At 38.0% G+C, this 22,145-nt stretch overlaps 1 protein-coding gene and 1 non-coding gene across 4 annotated transcripts in view; one reads left to right on the forward strand and one right to left on the reverse strand.

The window, feature by feature from the left end:
* The window catches only part of CDH10 (cadherin 10), a 186,576-nt gene extending 183,485 nt beyond the window's left edge, over nucleotides 1-3,091 (forward strand). For 2 of the 3 annotated variants that reach the window (XM_027520259.1, XM_027520261.1), the window contains one exon: nucleotides 2,029-3,091. In XM_027520259.1, the coding sequence (XP_027376060.1) occupies nucleotides 2,029-2,519 (491 nt within the window). In that variant the 3' untranslated portion in view covers nucleotides 2,520-3,091. The remainder of the gene's footprint in view (nucleotides 1-2,028) is intronic. The other variant, XM_027520260.1, reaches the window with a different exon arrangement.
* Nucleotides 3,092-11,911: 8,820 nt separating this feature from the next.
* LOC113879321 lies at nucleotides 11,912-12,044 on the reverse strand. Its single transcript, XR_003507291.1, has one exon. It is a non-coding gene; the product is annotated as a U11 spliceosomal RNA (small nuclear RNA).
* Nucleotides 12,045-22,145: the final 10,101 nt, after the last annotated feature.

The following is a 22,145-nucleotide window of genomic DNA, read 5'->3' on the forward strand; positions in this document are numbered from 1 at the left end:
ACAATTGCATTCATCTCACACTCTAGCAAACTATTGCTCAAAATTCTCCAAGCCAGGCTTCAATAGAACATGAACCATGAATTTCCAGATTTTGAAGCTGGATTTAGAAAAGTCAGAGGAACCAGAGATCAAATTGCCAACATACGCTGGATCATCAAAAAAGCAAGAGAGTTCCAAGAAAACATCTACTTCTACTTTATTGGCTATGCCAAAGCCTTTGACTGTGTGGATCACAACAAACTGGAAAATTCTGAAAGAGATGGGAATACCAGACCACCTGACCTGCCTCCTGAGAAATGTGTATGCAAGTCAGGAAGCAACAGTTAAAACTGGACATGGAACAATGGACTGTTTCCAAATTGGGAAAGGAGTATGTCAAAGCTGTATATTGTCACCCTGATTATCTTATATGCTTAGTACATCATGAGAAACTCTGGGCTGGATGAAGTACAAGCTCGAATTAAGATTGCCAGGAGAAATACTGATAACCTCAGATATGCAGATGACACCACCCTATGGCAGAAAGTGAAAAAGAACTAAAGAGCCTCTTGATGAAAGTGAAAGAGGAGAGTGGAAACAGATTGAAGCTCAACATTCAGAAAACTAAGATCATGGCATCTGGTCCCATCACTTCATGGCAAATAGATGGGGATGCAATGGAAACAGTGAGAGATTTTATTTTGGGGGGCTCCAAAATCACTGCAGATGGTGACTGCAAGCCATGAAATTAAAAGACGCTTGCTCCTTGGAAGAAAAGTTGTGACCAACCTAGACAGCATATTAAAAAGCAGAGATATTACTTTGCCAACAAAGGTCCGTCTAGTCAAGGCTATGGTTTTTTCCAGTAGTCTTGTATAGATGTGAGAGCTGGTCTATAAAGAAACCTGAGCATTGAAGAATTGATGCTTTTGAACTGTGGTGCTGGAGAAGATTCTTGACAGTCCCTTGCACTGCAAGGAATTCCAACCAGTCCATCCTAAAGGAAATCAGTCCTGACTATTCATTGGAAGGACTGATGCTGAAGTTGAAACTCCAATACTTTGGCCACCTGATGCGAAGAGCTGACTCATTTGAAAAGACCCTGATGCTGGGAAAGACTGAAGGCGGGAGGAAAAGGGGATGACAGAGGATGAAATGGTAGGATGGCATCACCGACTCAATGGACATGAATTTGAGTTAACTCTGGGAGTTGGTGATGGAAAGGGAGGCCTGGGGTGCTGTAGTCCTTGGGGCCGAAAAGTTTGGACAGGAGTGAGAGACTGAGCAAGCAGGTGAGTTGAGATTCATATGTTTTGTAATTAATTCAGTGTAGTAATTTGAATTCACTCTTTGCCATCATGTGACCCAGCATTTCCTTTAATCTCATGAGTCATATATATTTCCATGGAAAATCTGGTAAATTTCTAAGCCAATAATGTCTAAATAATGTGGTCTTTCCCCCTCCAGTACTTAAGGTGCTCCAGGAACAGCAAAAGAAAAAAAAGTATGTAAATCCATCATCAAAGCTATTTAACAGATATGAATACTTTATATCTTGTGAAGAAAGCTGCCTTTTTAATATTGCATACAAATCTAAAACTATGGGCGTATGTTTGCCCTTCTCAGTTGTTTTATTTGAAACTGAATTTGATTTGGGTCTTTTTTATACAATATCTTATGTCACTATTTAATGCAAAATATAAATGATATCTACCATCAGGAACTATCTTTAGTTTCTTAGAAAAATAGGCAAGTCACAATATTTCAAAAACTCTTACACATTGCTTTAAAAATAATTCAGAATCACGGTTCTTAAACTTTAACCATCCTAGTAAATCCTTCAACATTCCCCTCTCCTCTCCCCATCGCCCCCTCCAACCCTGCAACAAAAATTAAGGAAGTGCAAAATTAATCCTAAATTCTAACCTGTTCCAGAAAAACCTAAATAACTTAAACTGGTTTATGGTACCTCCCCTTGTTATTTATAGAGTGTTTCAGACTGATGTCTAATGCATCTTTTTTTTTTTTTTTCTTTTTTCTTTTCTGAAGTTATAGTAGTACTGTTCGCAGCTCTGAAGAGACAGCGGAAAAAAGAGCCTCTGATCTTGTCTAAAGAAGACATCAGAGACAACATCGTGAGCTATAATGATGAAGGTGGCGGAGAGGAGGACACTCAGGCCTTTGATATCGGCACCTTGAGGAATCCGGCCGCTATTGAGGAAAAAAAGCTGCGGCGAGATATTATTCCAGAAACCTTATTTATCCCCCGGAGGACTCCGACGGCCCCGGATAACGCGGACGTCCGGGATTTCATCAATGAAAGGCTCAAGGAACACGACCTGGATCCCACGGCGCCTCCCTACGACTCGCTCGCTACCTACGCCTACGAAGGGAACGACTCCATCGCTGAGTCTCTGAGTTCCTTGGAATCAGGTACCACTGATGGAGACCAAAACTACGATTACCTCCGAGAATGGGGCCCTCGGTTTAACAAGCTGGCGGAGATGTACGGCGGCGGGGAAAGCGACAAAGACACTTAACCAAGGATGTCTGTTCTGCTCCGGCAAGAGGAAGTTAACTTGACCCACACCGTCTCCACTTCACAATGTTTGATATTCCAGGAGAATTTTCCTGCCACTCAGCACAATTTTCTTTCCCCATTTCCTTTTTAATTTGTTCAGTAATTACATTAATTCTTCCCTGTAGGATGTCTCATGGAATATATACGACATTTTATTTAATCACTTCCAAGAGCCAAAGCTATGGAAATTTAGTGTCGTTCATCTTAGGAAATAAAAGATAATTTCAGAATCATGAACAGGATAGTCGTCCCTTAAACAACCTCACAGACAAGCCACTTCTGTTAGGTACATGCCCTGCCCTTGCAAATGAAACTTTTAAAAAGGTGAAGAAAAATTTTAAAGTATATCCTGTTCTGTATATTAAATTAAAAAACAAAAACAAAAACATGTACATGTGGTGTTAGTAGATGTGATATGCAACCTGGTATACAAACGTTTGTGCAATTTCATTTCATCAAATTCTATCTGCTAATGTTTTATATTTATATTTTTGTATTTATTTTTAAAAAATAAACCAGTTTTTACAACTACCTTGTCTCTAGCTTCTTTTTTCCCCCCCTAGGAAGAAAGCATTCTCCAGGGACTAAATATTTTGGTACAGAATTACACTGAATGCAGGTAAGAACACAAAGTCGTTATAATTACTATTGAGTAACCAAATCCATATGATTTACATAAGAATTATTTTTCCAATCAGTCGTGCTATTTTGTGATATGTGAAAAACCCTTCACATTAAAAATGATCGTCATTTACAGATCACCTAAAAATTTACCATGTAAGAAAATTTAAAACATGACCATCTTGCTGCTAAATATCCCCAAACACCAGCAATGCAGTCATTTCATTTTGTTTTTAACTCACTAAAATAATATCTGAAAGAATGAAACGTTTTCTTATTTTTGTATGACATTTGTGCTATTCAGGTTTATGGGCAATAATAGTTCAGACAGATTTCATACTGAAATAATCTTTTAATGGAAAATATGCTTACCTCCCACAGTGACTTTGAAATGCTAGTAATGACAGTAATAATGCTGAGTATTCCATTAAGATACAGCAATGTAATTATGTAAAGTTTCCAGAAATCCATTACATATTACATATTTGTAACAAAGTCTGTTTTTCTGTCAATGAATGATTGAATAGAAAGGAAAAGAAGTACTGACTGTTAATTATCCAGAGTTCCTGAGATTCAGGGAAGCCAACTACCATTAACTGATGCCTCTTTTCTCAAGATCCAAGCATGATTTATTCATAAATGGAGCACTTTGTTGGGTCTACACTAGGAAGTCACATTCCCTGCCGAGTTTATTGTAAACAATACCAAAGATCTCTGTGCTTTCCAATTAGTGAAAATGGTATGCTTTTGGAGTGAGTCAGAGGGCAATATTGACATATCCTTAATGCAGAATTAATTTTTTCAATCTTCTTGAATGATATTTTTCCCACAGCTTCCAGGCTAAAATACATACATCCCTCTGACCACAGAGGTTTCAGTTTTCATAGTAATATAATCATGAAAGAAAAACAACCCATGTGTTTTAATTAAAATTACAGTCACATTAGAAAGCTAAGTGACACATCAGACTATAGTAAAGCCTAAGTTGGTCAGCTTCCTATATTCCAAGAACCCATTCTCACACTCAGAAAGTTGACTGTCAGAAAGACAAAATTTAAGGGAAATAGAACATTTGATCATATATGCTGAACTAAAGAGAAAATGCTATATTCAAATAAAATCAGCAAAAAATAGAAAAGATAAAAGAAAGTATCTCATGAGCATTTTGCATTAGTTTATGTTCAAACTATACTGTTCATCTGATTGAAAATTAGTTTAAAGAGTTCCAGCATTAGTTATTTTTATTACTATTAGATGTCAGTAATTAGAATTTGAATATTTATAATTATCCTCATTCAGATAATTTCAGACATTAACTTGCTCTGCCATTTACTTTGTCATCCAATTTTTATATATTTTAAGAATCAGTGAGCTATCATTCAAACCAGGCTTACAAAAATTCTTTTTTAAAAAGATTGATTAACAGGCTTCTTTGGCAATATAAAATCTATGTTTCACAGAAATCATTTTCAAAAGTATTGAGACAGTCCTTGGTATCAGATACTCTAATATTTTTTGATAATGAAGGTGATGTGTTATATAATTAATTTCTTGGAGACTCTGAAACTAAAATGTATACCTATAATGATGGGCTCAGACTGTAAGTTTCTCTTACACTATGCTCTCCCAAAGGCATGCCCAATACATAGATTATTCTATATCCACAATTTCTTTTATATGGGCAGTGGGGAAAAATGTCTCTCAGTGACTTGCTGATTTTATGAGACAACTATGCACCTATTCCTTCATTCATCTATTATTTTGATCACTTATAAAAATCAGAATGTTCTAGATACTAGAGATGTAATATTAACAATCATATGTAATTTTTATATATGCATGTAATTCCTCTACTAATGCAAATGGGGGGGGGGGGCGGGTAAAATAGTTACCCAAACAGAATTTGTAACAAAATACCTATTACTAACTTTTTAAAGCACGATGAAAAGTAATTATTTTGTTGTCCTTTTTCATGTTTTAAATATTCAGATAACAGAAATAAAATGGTTTACAAACCTTTGGTCATTAGAAATGGTGATTAAGTTAATCAGTTCCCCTTTTTCTATTTTCAACAAAATATCCAAGAAAATTTATGTAACGATAAAGTCATGCTCTTAGTCTGAGTTTTTCTCTGCATAAGTAGATATTGTCACACAACTGCAAGAGTTCCAGACACTTTTCGGTAGACTCAAATGTATAAACCATAAGTAATTAGATGTTTGGGCTTCCCTGGTGGCTCAGATGGTGAAGAATCTACTTGCAATGTGGGAGACATGGGCTTGATTCCTGGGTTGGGAAGATCCCCTGGAGGAGGGCATGGCAGCCCACTCCAGTATTCCTGCCTGGAGAATCCCAATGGACTGTAGCCCACCAGGCTCCTCTGTCCATGGGCTTGCAGAGTCGGACATGACTGAGTGACTAAGCACAGCACAATTAGATGTTTGAATGTGAAGTCACTCAGTCGTGTCCGACTTTTGCGACCCCATGGACTGTAGCCTACCAGGCTCCTCTGTCCATGGGATTTTCCAGGCAATAGTACTAGAGTGGATTGCCATTTCCTTCTCCAAGGGATCTTCCCAACCCAGGGATTGAACCCAGGTCTCCCGCATCCTAGACAGACGCTTTACCGTCTGAGTCCTAAATACCAAGGCTCAAGGTCTAGTGAAAGTCAGCTCTGCCATCTTGGACCTAATTGGCTCTAACCAGTTTTTTTATGGCTGTGTCATTCCTAACAAAATCAATTTATCTAACTAATTGTAATCCAATTATAGAAAATTCTGATCATGCATGACTTTTTAGTATTTTGCATACCTTTTTTTTTTTTTTTTTACTGAAAACACACTTCCTACTTTCCTTTAGCAACCAAGAACTAACTTTTATATTAGCATTTTATAGATTGGTGAGCATAAATACCAGTGATAATTTCTAAAACCCTTGCTTTCTTAGAACATTTTAGGATGGCACCAAACATTATTCATTTATAGTCCCAAATCTCTTTAGTTTCTCTGTAAAAGGAAATTAGTGTTTAGTAGTAAATTAGATGTTTAGGATGATCTAAAATAAATAAGATTAAGAATTGAGAATTAGGGATGTCTACATATTCAGGTTCATTTATCAATACATCTACTAGGAATCTATAAATAATGACTTCACCAGCTACAGCCCTCCCTGTGGGCACTGGCTTACCCTGTACTGTACCTCCCTACCCAGTGGCCTTGCTCCTGGATGGGCACCACTGGGTGGCTCTGAAGAACTAGGCAAGCTGCAGTTGCTGGTGGCAGTGAAGGGAACCTCCCTGACTCACATGTTGCCCCTCCAGACCTACTACAAATGCTCTCTGTTCCTGAGCTTGAGGTAAAATAGACCCTTGGTATCCTTTTTCACCTGGCTGTCAGCCCTTCCTATTGCTCTGTAAGAGTTCAGTACTGGCCTAGAGAGAGGGCACTCCAGCTTGGACATCCTGTAGGTTGAAAATAATGTTAAGATAGTAGCATCTGGTTAATTTTGCTTAGCTGCTGGAGACAGCTGAGTCTTTCCTTCTTCACTCCAATGCTTCATTCAACACCAAGACTTTTTAGTTGTTGTGGACTATACCTTTTTGGGCAAATTCCCCATCCAAGAAGTTGGATACTTTCATCTTCAAACCATACACAGAATCCCACCATTTTTCACCATTTCCATTGCTAACCTGAACCATGTACATCTGCTTTCTTGATTATTAGCAGCACTTAACTTCCCTAACTGTTCTCTCTCCTGTCACCTTGTCCCACTCACACTCCGCCATCAGCACTGAGATCAAAGAAATATTTTTAAAAAAATGAATTTCCCATTTGATTGTTCCCTGGTTCTAAACTCTCTCCTTCTTCATTTTATTCAAGAGTAGAAGGCAAGCTCCTTATGATGGCCTAAAGTCCTCTCCAGAACCATTGACCTCATCTCCCATTTATTTACTCCAGCTCCCAGTTACTCACTCACTCTTTGCTGTTCCCCTCTGACTTCATGTGTGTGACCATTCCTTCTATCCCCCACTGTGTCCTTACTTTCCTCAGGTTCTTTATGAAATGCTATCTTAATTCAGGTCTGCCCTGTCCACCTTACTTAACGGAAAGTCCCTCAGTCATGTGGGACTCTTTGCGATCCTATGGACTATACAGTCCATGGAATTCTTCAGGCCAGAATACTGGAGTGGGTAGCCTTTCCCTTCTCCAGGGGATCTTCCCAATTTAGGGATTGAACCCAGGTCTCCCACAATGCATGTGGATTCTTTACTAACTGAGCTATCAGGGAAGCCCTGAGCTATAAGTGAAGCCCAAAGTCGCTCAGTCGTGTCCGACTCTTTGTGACCCTTACTTAGAGTTATAGAATTTCCCTAGGCTGACCCATTGCTCTTACACTGCAATGGTTGTCTCCCTAACACTACCACCATTTTAATGTGTTATATGACTAATTTGTTACTTTGATTATTTTCTGTCTCTCTCAAATAGAATGTGAAATTCACGACAGCATGGATTTTGTGTTTTGTTCATCGTGCTGTCCAATAAACAGAATATATCTGTCTGTTTAGGTATTCAATAAACACTTGGAAGAATTCATAAATATTGTGCTATTTATCACACATTATTATATTAAAATTTTAAATGTATATGTGTACATATTATACTTATTGTATTTCTGTCTCCTTCTTTTTAGATAGCAAATTACTCAAGGTTATAGGAGGTGTCTCTTTGTTCATTTACCAAGAACCATTTTACTTCAAGACTGATACTGTACTTAGTACTTGAGTATTGTTTTAGGATAATTGTTGATTAGCCATGATGATCTTGGCTAATTGTTCTAGGAAACTAGAGGTGCATCTTTTTTTTACAATTTTAATATGAAAATTTTATGTCATATATTTACTTTTGATATGGTTTCAGATTCAACATTGTAGCTAACCTTCAAGAAATTACCACTTACTGATTTTTTGTATAGTATTATAGCAAAGAAGAATTTTCACAATTATCTGAAAAGACTTTTAAGATACTTCTGTCTTTTCCAATTACTTATCTGAGTGAGGCCAGATAAGTAATTATATCATTCATTATATCAACCAAAATAACATATCACATCAAATTAAAGACAGAAGCAGAGAAGGACACACAAATCTGAGAAAGTCAAAACAATGTTTTAAATGAAGTTATATGGTAAATGTGTTTGGAATATTTACAAAGTGCTGAAAACTATAATAGTGGGAACTGACATAAAATAAATTAAGTGCTAGAGGAGGAAACCGACTAACTTTTCAGGTTCTGTTCTGATGTGGATGGAGTCTGGGACATGACTTTCAGGAAATTAAGACTGCAAAAAACTCAAGTAAAGGGAAAGTTGATCAGGGAAAGTTTTGAGAAAAATTATAATGAAAGGGAACAGAAGACCAGAGCCCTGAGGAAGACTATTCTGCTTCTTTGCCAAAAGGCACTGGCGTTCAATGTTTGAATTGATCTGCTTCTTGTATTCTTTTCTTGTTTGTTTCCTACTGGCTGTGATTACTAACATAGAGTTCCATTTGTATTTTCTTGATTTCTTTTAAATGTCTCACTTGTTGAAACTGCCAAAATATACCAAGCTACTGATATGCAAAGAGAATAGCCTGTAAATTGACCTAGGCACGGATGCTTCCTCCATGGCTCAGAGGTAAAGAATCTGCCTGCAATGCAGGATATGCTGATTCAATCCCTGGGTCAGGAAGATCCCCTGGAGAAGGGCATGGTAACCCACTCCAGTATTCTTGCCTGGAGAATCCCATGGACTGATGGGCTACAATAGGGCCCCAAAGAGTGGGACATGACTGAAGATGCTGAGCATGCAAGCACAAACTCAGGAGACAACCTTGAATAAAGAACTCACACACAAAAAAGAAAATGATCCGAGGGAATTAATGTGAATGAACAAAGATACTTGGAGTTAAAGGTACACTGATGGTTAAAGACAAAAATAAAAATATAAACAAATATGAATTCAAAACAAATAAATAAAACAAGCCGGCAAAACTCTATAATTTTTCATCCACTCAAACATTTTTTATACATATTATACTCTCTTCATCCACTTTCCACAATAATTTTTATTTCTTTAAGATTACAAATATTGTATTTACTTCCATACTGAACTAGCTAAGTCATTTTCAGATGTGGACACCAGCCAAGCAAAAAAAGAGGAGAAAAGGCTCATTTCACAACTCAAATTAGTAAGAGCAAAAACAAACAAAAAAAGGCAAATAAAATTACTTGGTTTAACCTTACTTTCTACTACTATTATACATGGGATTCTTTTAGAATATGCATAAATTAGTAGTGCAGTAGACTTTTTTTATTAAATTATTTTCATAGGAAAGAATTAAGAAGAACATAAAAGAGTTTTGGTAGACAACCTGTCAAAGTTCTTTTCCAGCTGTGGAACTATCCTGAGTTTGGAACATGACATTTACAACTCCACAGGAAGAATAGCACAGCAACTTCGTTCCCAAATTTATCTGAACAAACCTCCTACACAATGTGAAATATTTAGAAGCTTTCCTAAGACTCTTGCCATGATCTTTGCCTCTCTCCTTTTACAATCAAGAGGATTTTAAATGAGTTTTTAATCAATATGTAAAATCTATGCCACTGTGTTACAGTTTACATTTATTTCCATTATCCCCACTATTAATATAGCTTATAATAAATCTTTACTAAATGATTTTGTCAATGTCAATGAAACGTTGTGAAAAACAGTGAAACAGTGATTGATTGTACTTCTGGCACATTCTACTTTTCTTTTAGAAGAGCAGCACTTTAGCACTACAAAGTTATTTATTTGAAATTATTATTTACGTTTTCCCATCTTTATTGAGATACAATTGATATATAACATGGTGTTAGCTTAAGTGTACAACATAATGATGATATATGTATACATCTTAACTACATAGCTTTCATATTTGTTTATTCAAAGAGTTAAACCTTTTTACAGGTAGAATTTATCTCTGCCTTCGTAATGACTCTGAGCAAAGAAAATAGTTTTTCAAAAGGGAGTAGGCACTTTAGCAGTGCCAACATATGGAACACTCTATGCTAGACCTTTCTAATTTAGATTAAAGCAACTCCTTAATTTTTAGGTTGCATTTGGTTAAACACTTTAACCTGATAAAATGCTAGTTTCAACCAATGCATTGGACACCTAAGTAGGTATTACATTAATACTTGTTGAGTGATTGATTAATCTTGGCATTCTAATCTTTTGTTTTCTAATTTTGGCACTGTGGAAAATGTCAGGTTCCATGCCTTCTCTACCCTCAACCAAAAAGGCAACATGTTTCATTCATATTTGAAAAAGCATATTCTAGAAATGTCACAGTAACCTTTTAAGATGACAGTCTCTGCCTAGGAATTCTTGACAGCAGCTATGCACAATTATGCCAGCTATATATCGAAACTTTTTTACATCATCTTCCAAAAGCGATAGTCTGAGCAGACAGCATTTAGATGATGGGAGGAAATGCAAACTTGATGCACACTTTTATAAGCTTTGAGATAAGAATAGAATAAGTAAGGTTCCATTTCTGGTTTATTCTTGTTGAAATGAGTAATTTATTTAAAGGTAATCATAATAGGTTTTCATTCCTTTGTGAAGTTTATCTCAATGGCTTATTAATATAAAACACTGAACACAATTTTTGTGCCTTGATGCTTTCATTGATGTATTTTTTTCAATTTATTGAAAAGTAAGAAAAATAAAGACAAATGCCAGAGTTGTTCTCCAAATCATTTAAAATATAGTGATGCATCTCTTAAGTAGTAAACATAAGGACCTAAAATATCAATGATTAAGAATATCTTTAATGTGTGTTCTTATACATAGAATATTAAGGTTATGTATAATTTATGATAATAGTAATGAACCTGCCTGCCCATGAGTCAGGAAGATCCCCTGGAGCAAGAAATGACAAGCCAATCCAGTTTTCTTACCTGGGGAATCCCATGGACAAAGGAGCCTGGTGGGCTACAGTGCATGGGGTCACAAAGAATCTGACATGACTGAGTCGACTTAGCACACATGCAATGATTAATATGATAGAGATGATGATGATAAGGATAATTTTAAGTAACATTTGTGTGCCTAATATTCCAGAGTTTGTTCAAAGTCTTACATATACCTTTAAGTGTCACAATGACTCTGTAAGGTAAGTACTACTATCATCTCCATTTTATGTATGAGGAAATACAAGTGAGGATTAAATAAAATTGTCCAAGTTTCTACTCTTTTTATACAGTGGAGCTGGGAAACACAATTGGCTCAGTTCTAAGGTTGGTGCTCTTTAACCCAAGCTTTTATTTTTGGTAAGGATAAAATAATAGAATCTTTATATCTCAGGGTAGTAATGATAATGAGGAGATTTCTATCAAGTGTTGTTTATAGAAAATGAACTTTTTAATTAAACAATAGGTCGTTGCATTTAAAACACACAATTGGCTTTAGCTTCATGGCTGGGACTGGGCTATCATCTAGGCCAGTAAAATTTCTGTAATTCTGAACTCAGTTTAGCTGGGGTTTTTCCCCTTGGGCTCTCTAACATAGGAGGGTCATATTCTATAATCCATTCCTCAACTGGGCCACAAGTGTGTGGAGAGACCATTGAAAAATTGAAATAGTAAAGAGAGTATTTCTCTGGTAAGTGAACATGAATGATGTCCTTTTTTTTGGGGGGGGGGGGAGGGCGCCAGGACCAACGATCACCAGCTGCCCTATTAGCAAAAATTATGCTTCCGAAATCTCTTGATGTCGATTCCACACGTAGAGCAAACGAGCTGCCCTATGTGTGCCACTCACGACAGAAGCCCTTTTTTTTTTTTTTTTTTTTTGTCCTTTTTAATGTTAAAGGGGTGGGAGTTTCCTGTAAGCATGAGCAAAGGAGTCCTTAGAGAAGACTAGTGTGTGTGTTGAGGGGTGGAGACCCCAGGGCCAGAAATTAAGCAATACTGGAGCAGGTAAATCAACCCTGAGTACTTGTTGGAAGGACTGATGCTGAAGTTGAAATTCCAGTATTTCGGTCATCTGAAGCAAACAGCTGACTCATTGGAAAAGTCCCTGATGCTGGGAAAGATTGAGGGCAGAGGGAGAAGAGGACATCTGAGGATAAGATGGTTAGACACATCAATGATGCAATGAACTTCAACTTGGGCAAACTTCGGGAGATAATGAGGGAGAGAGAGGCCTGGCCTGCTGTAGTCCATGGGGTTGCAAAGAGTCAAACATGACTGGGCGACTGAACAACAACAGCAACAGAGCTTAGGGTAAATATATCCACTTGTGGAGGGGGGCACTTACGGTTTAAAAACTTGAAGAGCATCTATTTGAATAAGCCACTATGCTTCTAAGTTTGGTAAGCTAGATGGCAGTTCCACAAGTGTCCATGGTCTAGAGCCCAGTGACTGCACTGTGGGAGAAGAAATGAGACCTTGATTTGAATCTACGATTCCGGTGGCCCCACGGGGATGAGCACATACCTGGCTGAGGAGATCTCGTGATGAGATGGAACATTTTGAGGGAAATCTATCAGCAAAGTCTAGCGCGAGGATCCAGTGATGATGGTCACACACCTATTAGCTCCAGCAGAAGGCACCATGTCTATTCTCTCCGTGGCCTCCAGAATGACATAGGAAGTCCCCACAAAGGGGAAGAGCACAAACTCTACAAGAATTCTCTGGATTCAGAGTTGACTGGGGCCTCCTCATCATTGGAGATGAAATCTGGTTCATCTGGGTCGCTCTCTGAAAAAGAGTGAAAGATACTCCGGACCTTATCAACCTAAGGAGAGTTGTGCTGCATCCAATCTCTTCCTTGAGCTTTGAGCCTTTGATATAATAACTGTAATAGAAGGGTGAGCTTCCTGCAAGTCATAAAATCCTAGTAAGAAGGGGAAGGGATTTTTCTCTCTTATAGGGCTTGTGCCTTTGGTTTGGACTCTCCCTCCTCATTTGAAGACTTGGTGATGGCATTGGGATTCTTGGTGGCAGCTCCCTTGGCTTTAATTCTCATTGACCTGGTCCTGGGGTGGCCCCTTATGAGTGGGTGGAGTGAGGATAATCAGTATCACTCAAGAATCTGGCCTTCAGATTCTGGGAGTCTTTTAGAAGGTTATGTATATTGGGGTCAGCTTCCCTCGTGGCTCAGCAGTAAAGAATCTGCTTGCAGTGCAGACTCAGGAGACACTAGTTCAATCCCTGGGTCTGGAAGACCTCCTGAAAGAAGGCATAGCAATGCATTCTGGTATTCTTACCTGGAAAATCCCATGGACAGAGAAGCTTAGGGGGTTACAGTCCATAGGGTTGCAAAGAAACATGACTGAAGCGACTGAGCACAGCACAGCACAGCACATTTTGGGGTCCTTGGAAAACCAGACAATTGCCTCATTTCTGGGGAAGTGAATAACCGTTCAGAGTTAGTATTAAACACTATCCTACCAACCGTCAATCAGCCCCCTAGCTACCCACCCCCCTCCTACTGTACCAGGTCTTTTAAAATATTTTGCATCTGAAGACAGATGGTCCCTGAAAAGATCTGCAGTGGACATCCCCTGGTGGGGGAATAGGTAGTCACTTCCCTCTCCAGGATGTTTCAATAGATCTCACAGAGATGTGGTCAGCCTTCCCTAGAGTGATGGAATCAGGATCATTCAGACCTAGACCTGGAGAGTGAAGAATTAGGGTTTTGGGGTGTGGGTATGCCTGGGTGCTGAGCAGTGCCCAGGCTGCTTTTATGGGCATTTCCCATTTGGTTAGGAGTTTGATGGGCTTTCCTGGTAGCTCAGACAGTAAAGAATGTGTGTGTAATATAGGAGATCTGGGTTTGATCCTTGGGTTGAGAAGATCCCCTGGAGAAGGGAATGGTTACCCATTTCAATATTCTTACCTGGAGAATTCCATAGACAGAGAAGCCTGGCAGGATTTAGAGCTAAGTGTTCTGGTACAGCCTGAAAACACAACAGCAAGGGAAAGAGAACCTCCCCCTCCTCCTTCTAGGGTCACTGCCTGGCACATTTATACAGTATCCCACACTTGGGAGGGAGGAAGTTTCCACTTTCCTCTCTTGACCACTAACCAACATCATTGGACCTTGTGAAAACTTAGCCAATTGTCCTAAGAGTTGGTAGTTGGGTTCTTGTGTACCTTTGGGAAACACACCTAAAGTCTAACACCTGCGGAGGAACATTACTCCCTTTCCTGTAGGTGGAAAACACATCTGTAGCACCTGAAACCAGCTCCAGTCATCAGTGCTCTGAGGTTCAGGAGGATTCTGGTTGCTTTTTTCAGAGTTTGCATTTTTGCATTTTGGAATGGAAATTTGAGATAAAACTCAGTACAATCAGTACAATGCAGTGAAAAATAGCACATGTAGGCCAGTAAGAGTGGACCTTTTCTAGACAGAGTTACCCACCTGGGAGAGCCCCTCAATAAGGCATGTGTAGCTAAAGAGCATTCCTCATGGTAATAGCAAGCTTGATTGGATCCACTCTACTTATAAAACCAATTGTTCTGAGGTAACATTTGTAACATAAAGTCCTAAGGTGTTGGGTGGTGAGCCCTGGTTCAACATGGGAAGTGAAATAGAGAAATCCATTACTCATAAGTCCTGGAAAAAAGTACAGAGTCTGCCCTGAGAGGAAACATGAAGCTCAACTCAGGGAACAAGTAGAGAGAGTAGGGCAGGAAATGGGCCCATGATTTTTATTAGGGTCACAAGTGGAGTGCTTGGTTCCTAGGCTAAGGAAGTGTTGGTCAATTCAAACTACAAGGAACAGGGTTTTGATATGCTACTGTTACAAATTATCACAAATTTAGTGCATTAAAAACAGCAAATGTTTATTAACTTGCAGTTCAGAACTTCAGTACTTCAGTGATCTGATGGTTGTTGTTCAGTGGCGAAGTCAAGTCTGACTATTTGCAACTTCATGGACTGCAACAAACCAGGCTTCATTGTCTTTCATTATCTCCCAGAGTTTGCTGAAACTTATGTCCATTGAGTTAGTGATGCCATCCAAACATCTTATCCTCTGTTGCCCCTTTCTCCTCTTGCCCTCATTTCTTTCCCAGTATCAGAGTCTTCCAGTGAGTCAGCTCTTCCCATCAGGCAACCAAAGTATTGGAGCTTCAGTTTCAGCATCAATCCTTTCAATGAATATTCAGGATTGATTTTCTTTAGGATGGACTGGTTTGATCTCCTTGAATCCAAGGGACTCTCAAGAGTCTTCTCCAGCAATGTAATTCTAAAATATGAATTCTTCCTCACTCAGCCTTCTTTATAGTCCAAATCTTACATCCATACTGGTCTTAAAAAGTTAAAATCAAGGTGTCCAACAGGTTCGGTTCCTTAATGCCATCTGTAGGGGAGAATCTGGAGAAGGCAATGGCACCCCACTCCAGTACTTTTGCTAGAAAATCCCATGGATGGAGGAGCCTGGTAGGCTGCAGTCCATGGGGTCGCGAAGAGTCGGACACAACTGAGCGACTTCACTTTCACTTTTCACTTTCATGCAGTGAAGAAGGAAATGGCAACCCACTCCAGTGTTCTTGCCTGGAGAATCCCAGGGATGGGGAGCTTGGTGGGCTGCCGTCTATGGGGTCGCACAGAGTCGGACACAACTGAAGTGACTTAGCATGCACAGTATGTTTCCCCATCTATTTCAAATGAAGTGATGGGACCAGGTGTCATGATCTTAGTTTTCTGAATGTTGAGCTTTAATCCAACTTTTTAACTCTCCTCTTTCACTTTCATCAAGAGGCTCTTTAGTTCTTCTTCACTGTCTGCCATAAGGTTGGTGTCATCTGCATATCTGAGGTTATTGATGTTTCTCTCTGCAATCTTGATTCCAGCTTGTACTTCATCCAGCCCAGCATTTCTCATGATGTACTCTGCATATAAGTTAAATAAGCACAGTGACAATAAACAGCCTTGACGGACTCCTTTTCCTATTTGGAACCAGTCTGTTGTCCATGTCCAGTTCTAACTGTTACTTCCTGACCTGCATACAGATTTCTCAAGAGGCAGATCAGGTGGTCTGGTATTCCCATCTCTTTCAGAATTTTCCACAGTTGATTGTGATCCACACAGTCAAAGGCTTTGGCATAGTCAATAAAGCAGAAATAGATGTTTTTCTGGAACTTTCTTGCTTTTTCGATGATCCAGCAGATGTTGGTAATTTGATCTCTAGTTCCTCTGCCTTTTCTAAAATCAGGTTGAACATCAGGAAGTTCATGGTCCACATATTGCTGAAGCCCGGCTTGGGGAATTTTGAGCATCACTTTACTAGCGTGTGACATGAGTGCAATTGTGCAGTAGTTGACTCATTGGAAAAGACTCTGATGCTGGGAGGGATTGGGGGCAGGAGGAGAAGGGGACGACAGAGGATGAGGTGGCTGGATGGCATCACTGACTCGATGGACATGAGTCTGGGTGAACTTTGGGAGTTTGTGATGGACAGGGAGGCCTGGCGTGCTGTGATTCATGGGGTCGCAAAGAGTTGGACACGACTGAGTGACTGAACTGAACTGAACTGATTATCACATTGAGCTCAACTAGAAAATCTGGGATAACCTCTTATTTTTAGATCAGCTGATTTGTAACCATATTTCCATTTGCATCCTGAACTTCTTGTCCAGTAAAGAAACATGCAAGATTAAGATGTTTTTACCTTAAGGAAGCCATTATTCTGCCTACTTTTTTTTTTTTTTTTTTTGGCTTTGGTGGTTCTTTGTTGGTTTGAGGTCTTTACTCAGGTGAGGTATGGCCGCTCTCCAGTTGAGGTGCATGATCTTCACCTTGCAGGGGCCTTTCTTATTACTGAGCAGGGGTTCTAGGGCACACAGCCTTAAGGTGGGCTTGGTAGTTGCAGCACATGAGGTGGGTTCAGTAAGTTATGGCTCCCAGGCTCTAGAACACAGGCTCAATTGTTGTGGCACCCTGGTTTACATTGCTTTGCACCATGTGGGGTCCTACCGGATCTGGTATCAAATCCAAGTCTTCTGCATTGGCAAGTGCTTTCTTTACCACTGAGCCACCAGGGAAGTCCCCTACACAGGTTTGAAGTTCAAAAACATCCACTTCTGTCACTTTGTATATGTGTATGCATGCTCAGTTGTGCAACTGTGTCCAACTCTTTGCATCCCCAACGATTGTAGCCCGCCACGCTTCTCTATCTGTGTAATTTTTCAGACAAGAATACTGGAGTGGGCTATCGTTTCCTCCTCCAGGAGATCTTCCCGATCCAGGTTTTAAACCCATGTCTCCAGTGTCTCCTGCTTTGGCAAATGGATTCCTTACCACTGAGCCATCTGGGAAGCCAGTTTAGTTTATATTAGTCAAGTGATGACCTCTTCAATGTTGGGTATAAGCAGGGGAAGGTAAACAGTTGGTGAGTTTTGTTTCTACCTAATTTCTGTAGAATCCTTAATCCTCCACCCCTCATTCCTTTTTTCCTCTTCTTGATCTATTATCCTCTAGAGAAATGTTTCCACGTTTCTCTCACTTCTGGTCCTTTTCTCTTTCAAGCAACCTTCCTATAACTGGTATTGTGAAAACTATCAAATCCAAGATACGTGTTCAGTATTTTGGCTTTTAGTACTGGAATATCTCTAACTGAAGGTAATTTAGTTTATGATTTGTTGAAATTTTCCTCTTTCCCTTGTGCTTTCTCAAGAAATCTCTTAGATTTCCTCTCTTGCATAACTACCTTTGCTCTCTTTACCTGCAGGCTGCAGCACTATGAAATGTTTGTGTTTATGTCTCTATTCACAAGTAATGAAAATTTTATCATATAGTCTGTTTCTTAGTAAATCTGAAGGTGTGGCAGATGTGTGCATGTGTGTGTTTTACCACTCATTGGTCTTCAGATTTTGGTCTTTCAGATTCCCACAGAGAATATATAGAAAAAATGTGATTCAAGCAAACATTATTATCTTTTAGAGTCCAAGTTTTCTTGTATATTTATTCTTTACAGCTAAAGAGCTGATATTCTTTCTGATGAAGATGAAATTCTTTGCTTAAAACTAAAATATACTAGTAAAGATAAAGCTTTTAACAGGGATTTTAATGTTTTTCTAAGTGGCAAATCCTTCTATGCCATCTTTTTTTCTTTCTTTTTTTTTTTTCTGTAACTTGTTGACACATAAGACTGGCTAAAATTTAAATCATTTAGTAAAACAAAAATATGGTTCTTTAGAACTAAATAAAATTCCTATTCCTAGAATATCTCAGAAATAGCAAAAAGGCAAAACAAAACATGTCATATGCAAATTCAAATGTTCATATATTAATCGAAAAATCATGCAGAGATATGAAACAATTAATTCCTATCTCAGTTTCTAGTCCCAAATTATCTTTGAATTAAAGGAATTTGAACTAGATGATTTCTATTTCAATAATTATAGCTTTATACCTAATAGCCCTGTTTGTTTTCTATTACTAAAATTGCTTTTTATTCCTACTTCATGTCTTCAATATGTTCTTTTTCCTTTTTCTTTTCCATATTAACACATATACCCACACATTAACTCTGATTCTCTTTAATGGTGATTTCCATTCCTCATGGTATTTAACTGTGGTTGTCTTTCTCATATGTCATGTTTTCATTTTGAATGCTCATGGAGTTTTGCTTTCTTCCAGGTAATTATAGCCAACTGGGGCCAATGGAAGGATTAGTTTCTAAGCTCTGTCTTGTTCTCTTTTAGTTAAAATTATAACATAATATTTCAAACTTTTGTTTTATTGCAATCATGGAAATATATTTTTCATAGTGTATTTAAGAAAGTGACATATACTTGTATTTATTAAAATATTTATTAAATGTCTACTGAATATCAGGTATTCAATAAACACTGAATAATAATAATACATTGTATTGTGCACCAATAAAATCTGACTCTAGGTGTCAGGACTGAATAAAACAGACTAATAGGTATGTCTTCAGGGAGCTAACATTAGACAAGAAAATAAATATATGGTAACTATGTACACACAGAGAGCCACATATAGATATACAGCTAGAAATAGATACAGATAAACACACAAGGAGCTCAAATCAGTCCCTAAAGAAAATCCACCCTGAATATTCATTGGAAGGACCGATACTGAAGTTGAAACTCCAGTGCTTTGGCTGCCTTTTGGTCAGAGCCGACTCACTGAGAAAGCCCCTGATGCTGGGAAAGATTGAAGGCAAAAGGAGAAGGGAACAGCAGAGGATAAAATAGATAACGTCACTGACTCAATGGACATGAATCTGAGCCAACCCCAGGAGATTGTGGAAGACAGAGGAGCCTGGCGTGCTGCAGTTCATGGGGTCACAGACAGTCGAACACAACTTAGTGACTGAACAGCAACAACACACACACACATTTGAAAAGTTTAACTTACATTAAAAACAATATATACTTAGTGTCACTCATGTGATACACCTGTGTTTCAATTCACTTTCATTCCATTTACACACGTTCATTGTGGCCCACTAAGATGGTTTTCTGCAAACAAGTATTTCTCCAACCTGCTCTAACCTTAATGTGGGCCTCTTGTCCTGTCCCTCTTCAGGGCAGTGATTTCTCCAGTGCTGGGTTCCACATAAGTCACCATATATTCCCAGAGAGTTTTCAGAGTCCAGCTGTAATTGTGAACAGATCCTTCAATCCTCCTTCTCATGGGGTTCAGCACAGAGCTTAGGAGCAGATGCTTGTTTTTCATTTGGTCAAAATCATCAATGCTAGCTTAAGTATTTCATGACTCTAACTTTAATTATTTGAGAAAATTGGATTTAAGTTATAGGGAAGGGACTTCCCTGGCAGTCCAGTGGTTAAGACTTAGCTTTCCAATGTACGGGGTGTGGGCTTGATCCCATGTCTGGCAGCTAAGATCCCACATCTCAAAGCCAAAAAAAAACAAAAAAAAGAACAAAACAGAAGAAATATTGTAACAAATTAAGTAAAGACTTAAAAAAAAAAGATGGTATTCTAATATTTTAAAAGTATAGAAAAATAGGAAGATTAAAGGAAATATTAGTCAATCATTGATTATTTTTGCAAAAGAAGAGAAACAAGAAGCAATAGCATATTTACCCACTAAGTTTTTAAGTACATTTAAGACCATAATAGCATAATCAAAAGCAGAGACATTACTTTGCCAACAAAGGTCCGGCTAGTCAAGGCTATGGTTTTTCCTGTGGTCATGTATGGATGTGAGAGTTGGACTGTGAAGAAGGCTGAGAGCCAAAGAACTGATGCTTTTGAACTGTGGTGTTGGAGAAGACTCTTGAGAGTCTCTTGGACTGCAAGGAGATGCAACGAGTCCATTCTGAAGGAGATCAGTCCTGGGATTTCTTTGGAGGGAATGATCCTAAGCTGAAACTCCAGTACTTTGGCCACCTCATGCGAAGAGTTGACTCATTGGAAAAGACCCTGATGCTGGGAAATATCGAAGGCAGGAAAAAAGGGGACGCCAGAGGATGAGATGGCTGGATGGCATCACTGACTCAATGGACGTGAGTCTGAGTGAACTCCAGGAGTTGGTAATGGACCGGGAGGCCTGGCATGCTGCGATTCATGGGGTCGCAAAGAGTCGGACACGACTGAGCGACTGAACTGAACTGAAGACCATAATTACCAAGAATATTTTAGGATTGTCCTTTAAGTGAGGAAAAAACTATCATTCTGTTATTATGATACAAAGCAATAAATAAATAAATAAACTACTTAAAAAATATTAAATTAAAAGTAACACCTAATCTATCTTATCTGCATAAGCAAAATTACCAAGATATTAAAAATATGCTTTAAATTATATAATTAGATAGGGCTGACCTAGCTGTGGAATAATAATGACTACAATATTTAAGTATGTAAACATCATGCTTTTTAAGATGTAGTTGAATATACTGATATTCAAATTAACATATGATTTTAATATTAGAGAATATCCAGACTTTACAATATATTTAAATATGTATTGAATTTTCTTATTTATTCTTAGAAATCTTTTTATAGTTTATTGGTGTATCTTAACAAATATATATGTTACACACACACCTTTATATATGTACACACATTTAGATACAGTTAGAGTTTTAAACACATATTTAATGCCATTATATGTATACTATAAAATTGTTATATACACACATGTAATTTTATATATCTATATAATTACACAGATAATTATGTATGTATTTTTACACATAATACTTCTTTGTAGCAGTTTTTGTTGTAGATCAGTATTCATAGATTAAATCCATTATTTTGCTTTGAGGTATGTTATTTTTTTAATGTATAATTTATGTATCAAGGTTTTAGGGTTTTGCCATATATGTGTACAGTATAATCCTCACCTCAATTAACCTATAGAATATTTTCATCATTGCTCTAGGTTTCTCATCCTGTTTTAGTAAATCTATACTCCCAAGTCCTCCAGGGCAAAACAGTTTTCTGATTTCTATCACCATCAATTAGTTCTGCCAGTCTAAAACTTAATGTGGATGAAATTACACAATGTGTATTATATTATAACTAGGTTCTTTAACTTGCCACAAAATTTTGAAACTCATCCATGTCATTGCACGCATCAGTTGTTTGTCCCTTGTTTTGTTGGATATGAAGTGAGTAAATGCTATAATTTCTTTATCTATTAATGGATTTAAAGCATTAATGAATATTAGTGTAATTTTCCTCTTCTGACTACTATGAAAAGTTTTTGTGACTATTCTGAGAATAATCATTGTGTCATGTATCTATAAGTTTGAATAGATGGCTTATAGTGTAGGTCTTCTTTAATAAAACAAAGAAAAAACCTGCCAAATTGTTCTGAAATGATTGTAGCATCATATACCCCAGACGAAATGCGTGTGTGATTCACTTGCTACACATACTAACTTTTAATACTATCAGCATTTAATTTTAGTAAATAAAATTAA

This window comes from Bos indicus x Bos taurus, chromosome 20, assembly GCF_003369695.1.
Source record: "Bos indicus x Bos taurus breed Angus x Brahman F1 hybrid chromosome 20, Bos_hybrid_MaternalHap_v2.0, whole genome shotgun sequence".
NCBI classification, from domain to species: domain Eukaryota; kingdom Metazoa; phylum Chordata; class Mammalia; order Artiodactyla; family Bovidae; genus Bos; species Bos indicus x Bos taurus.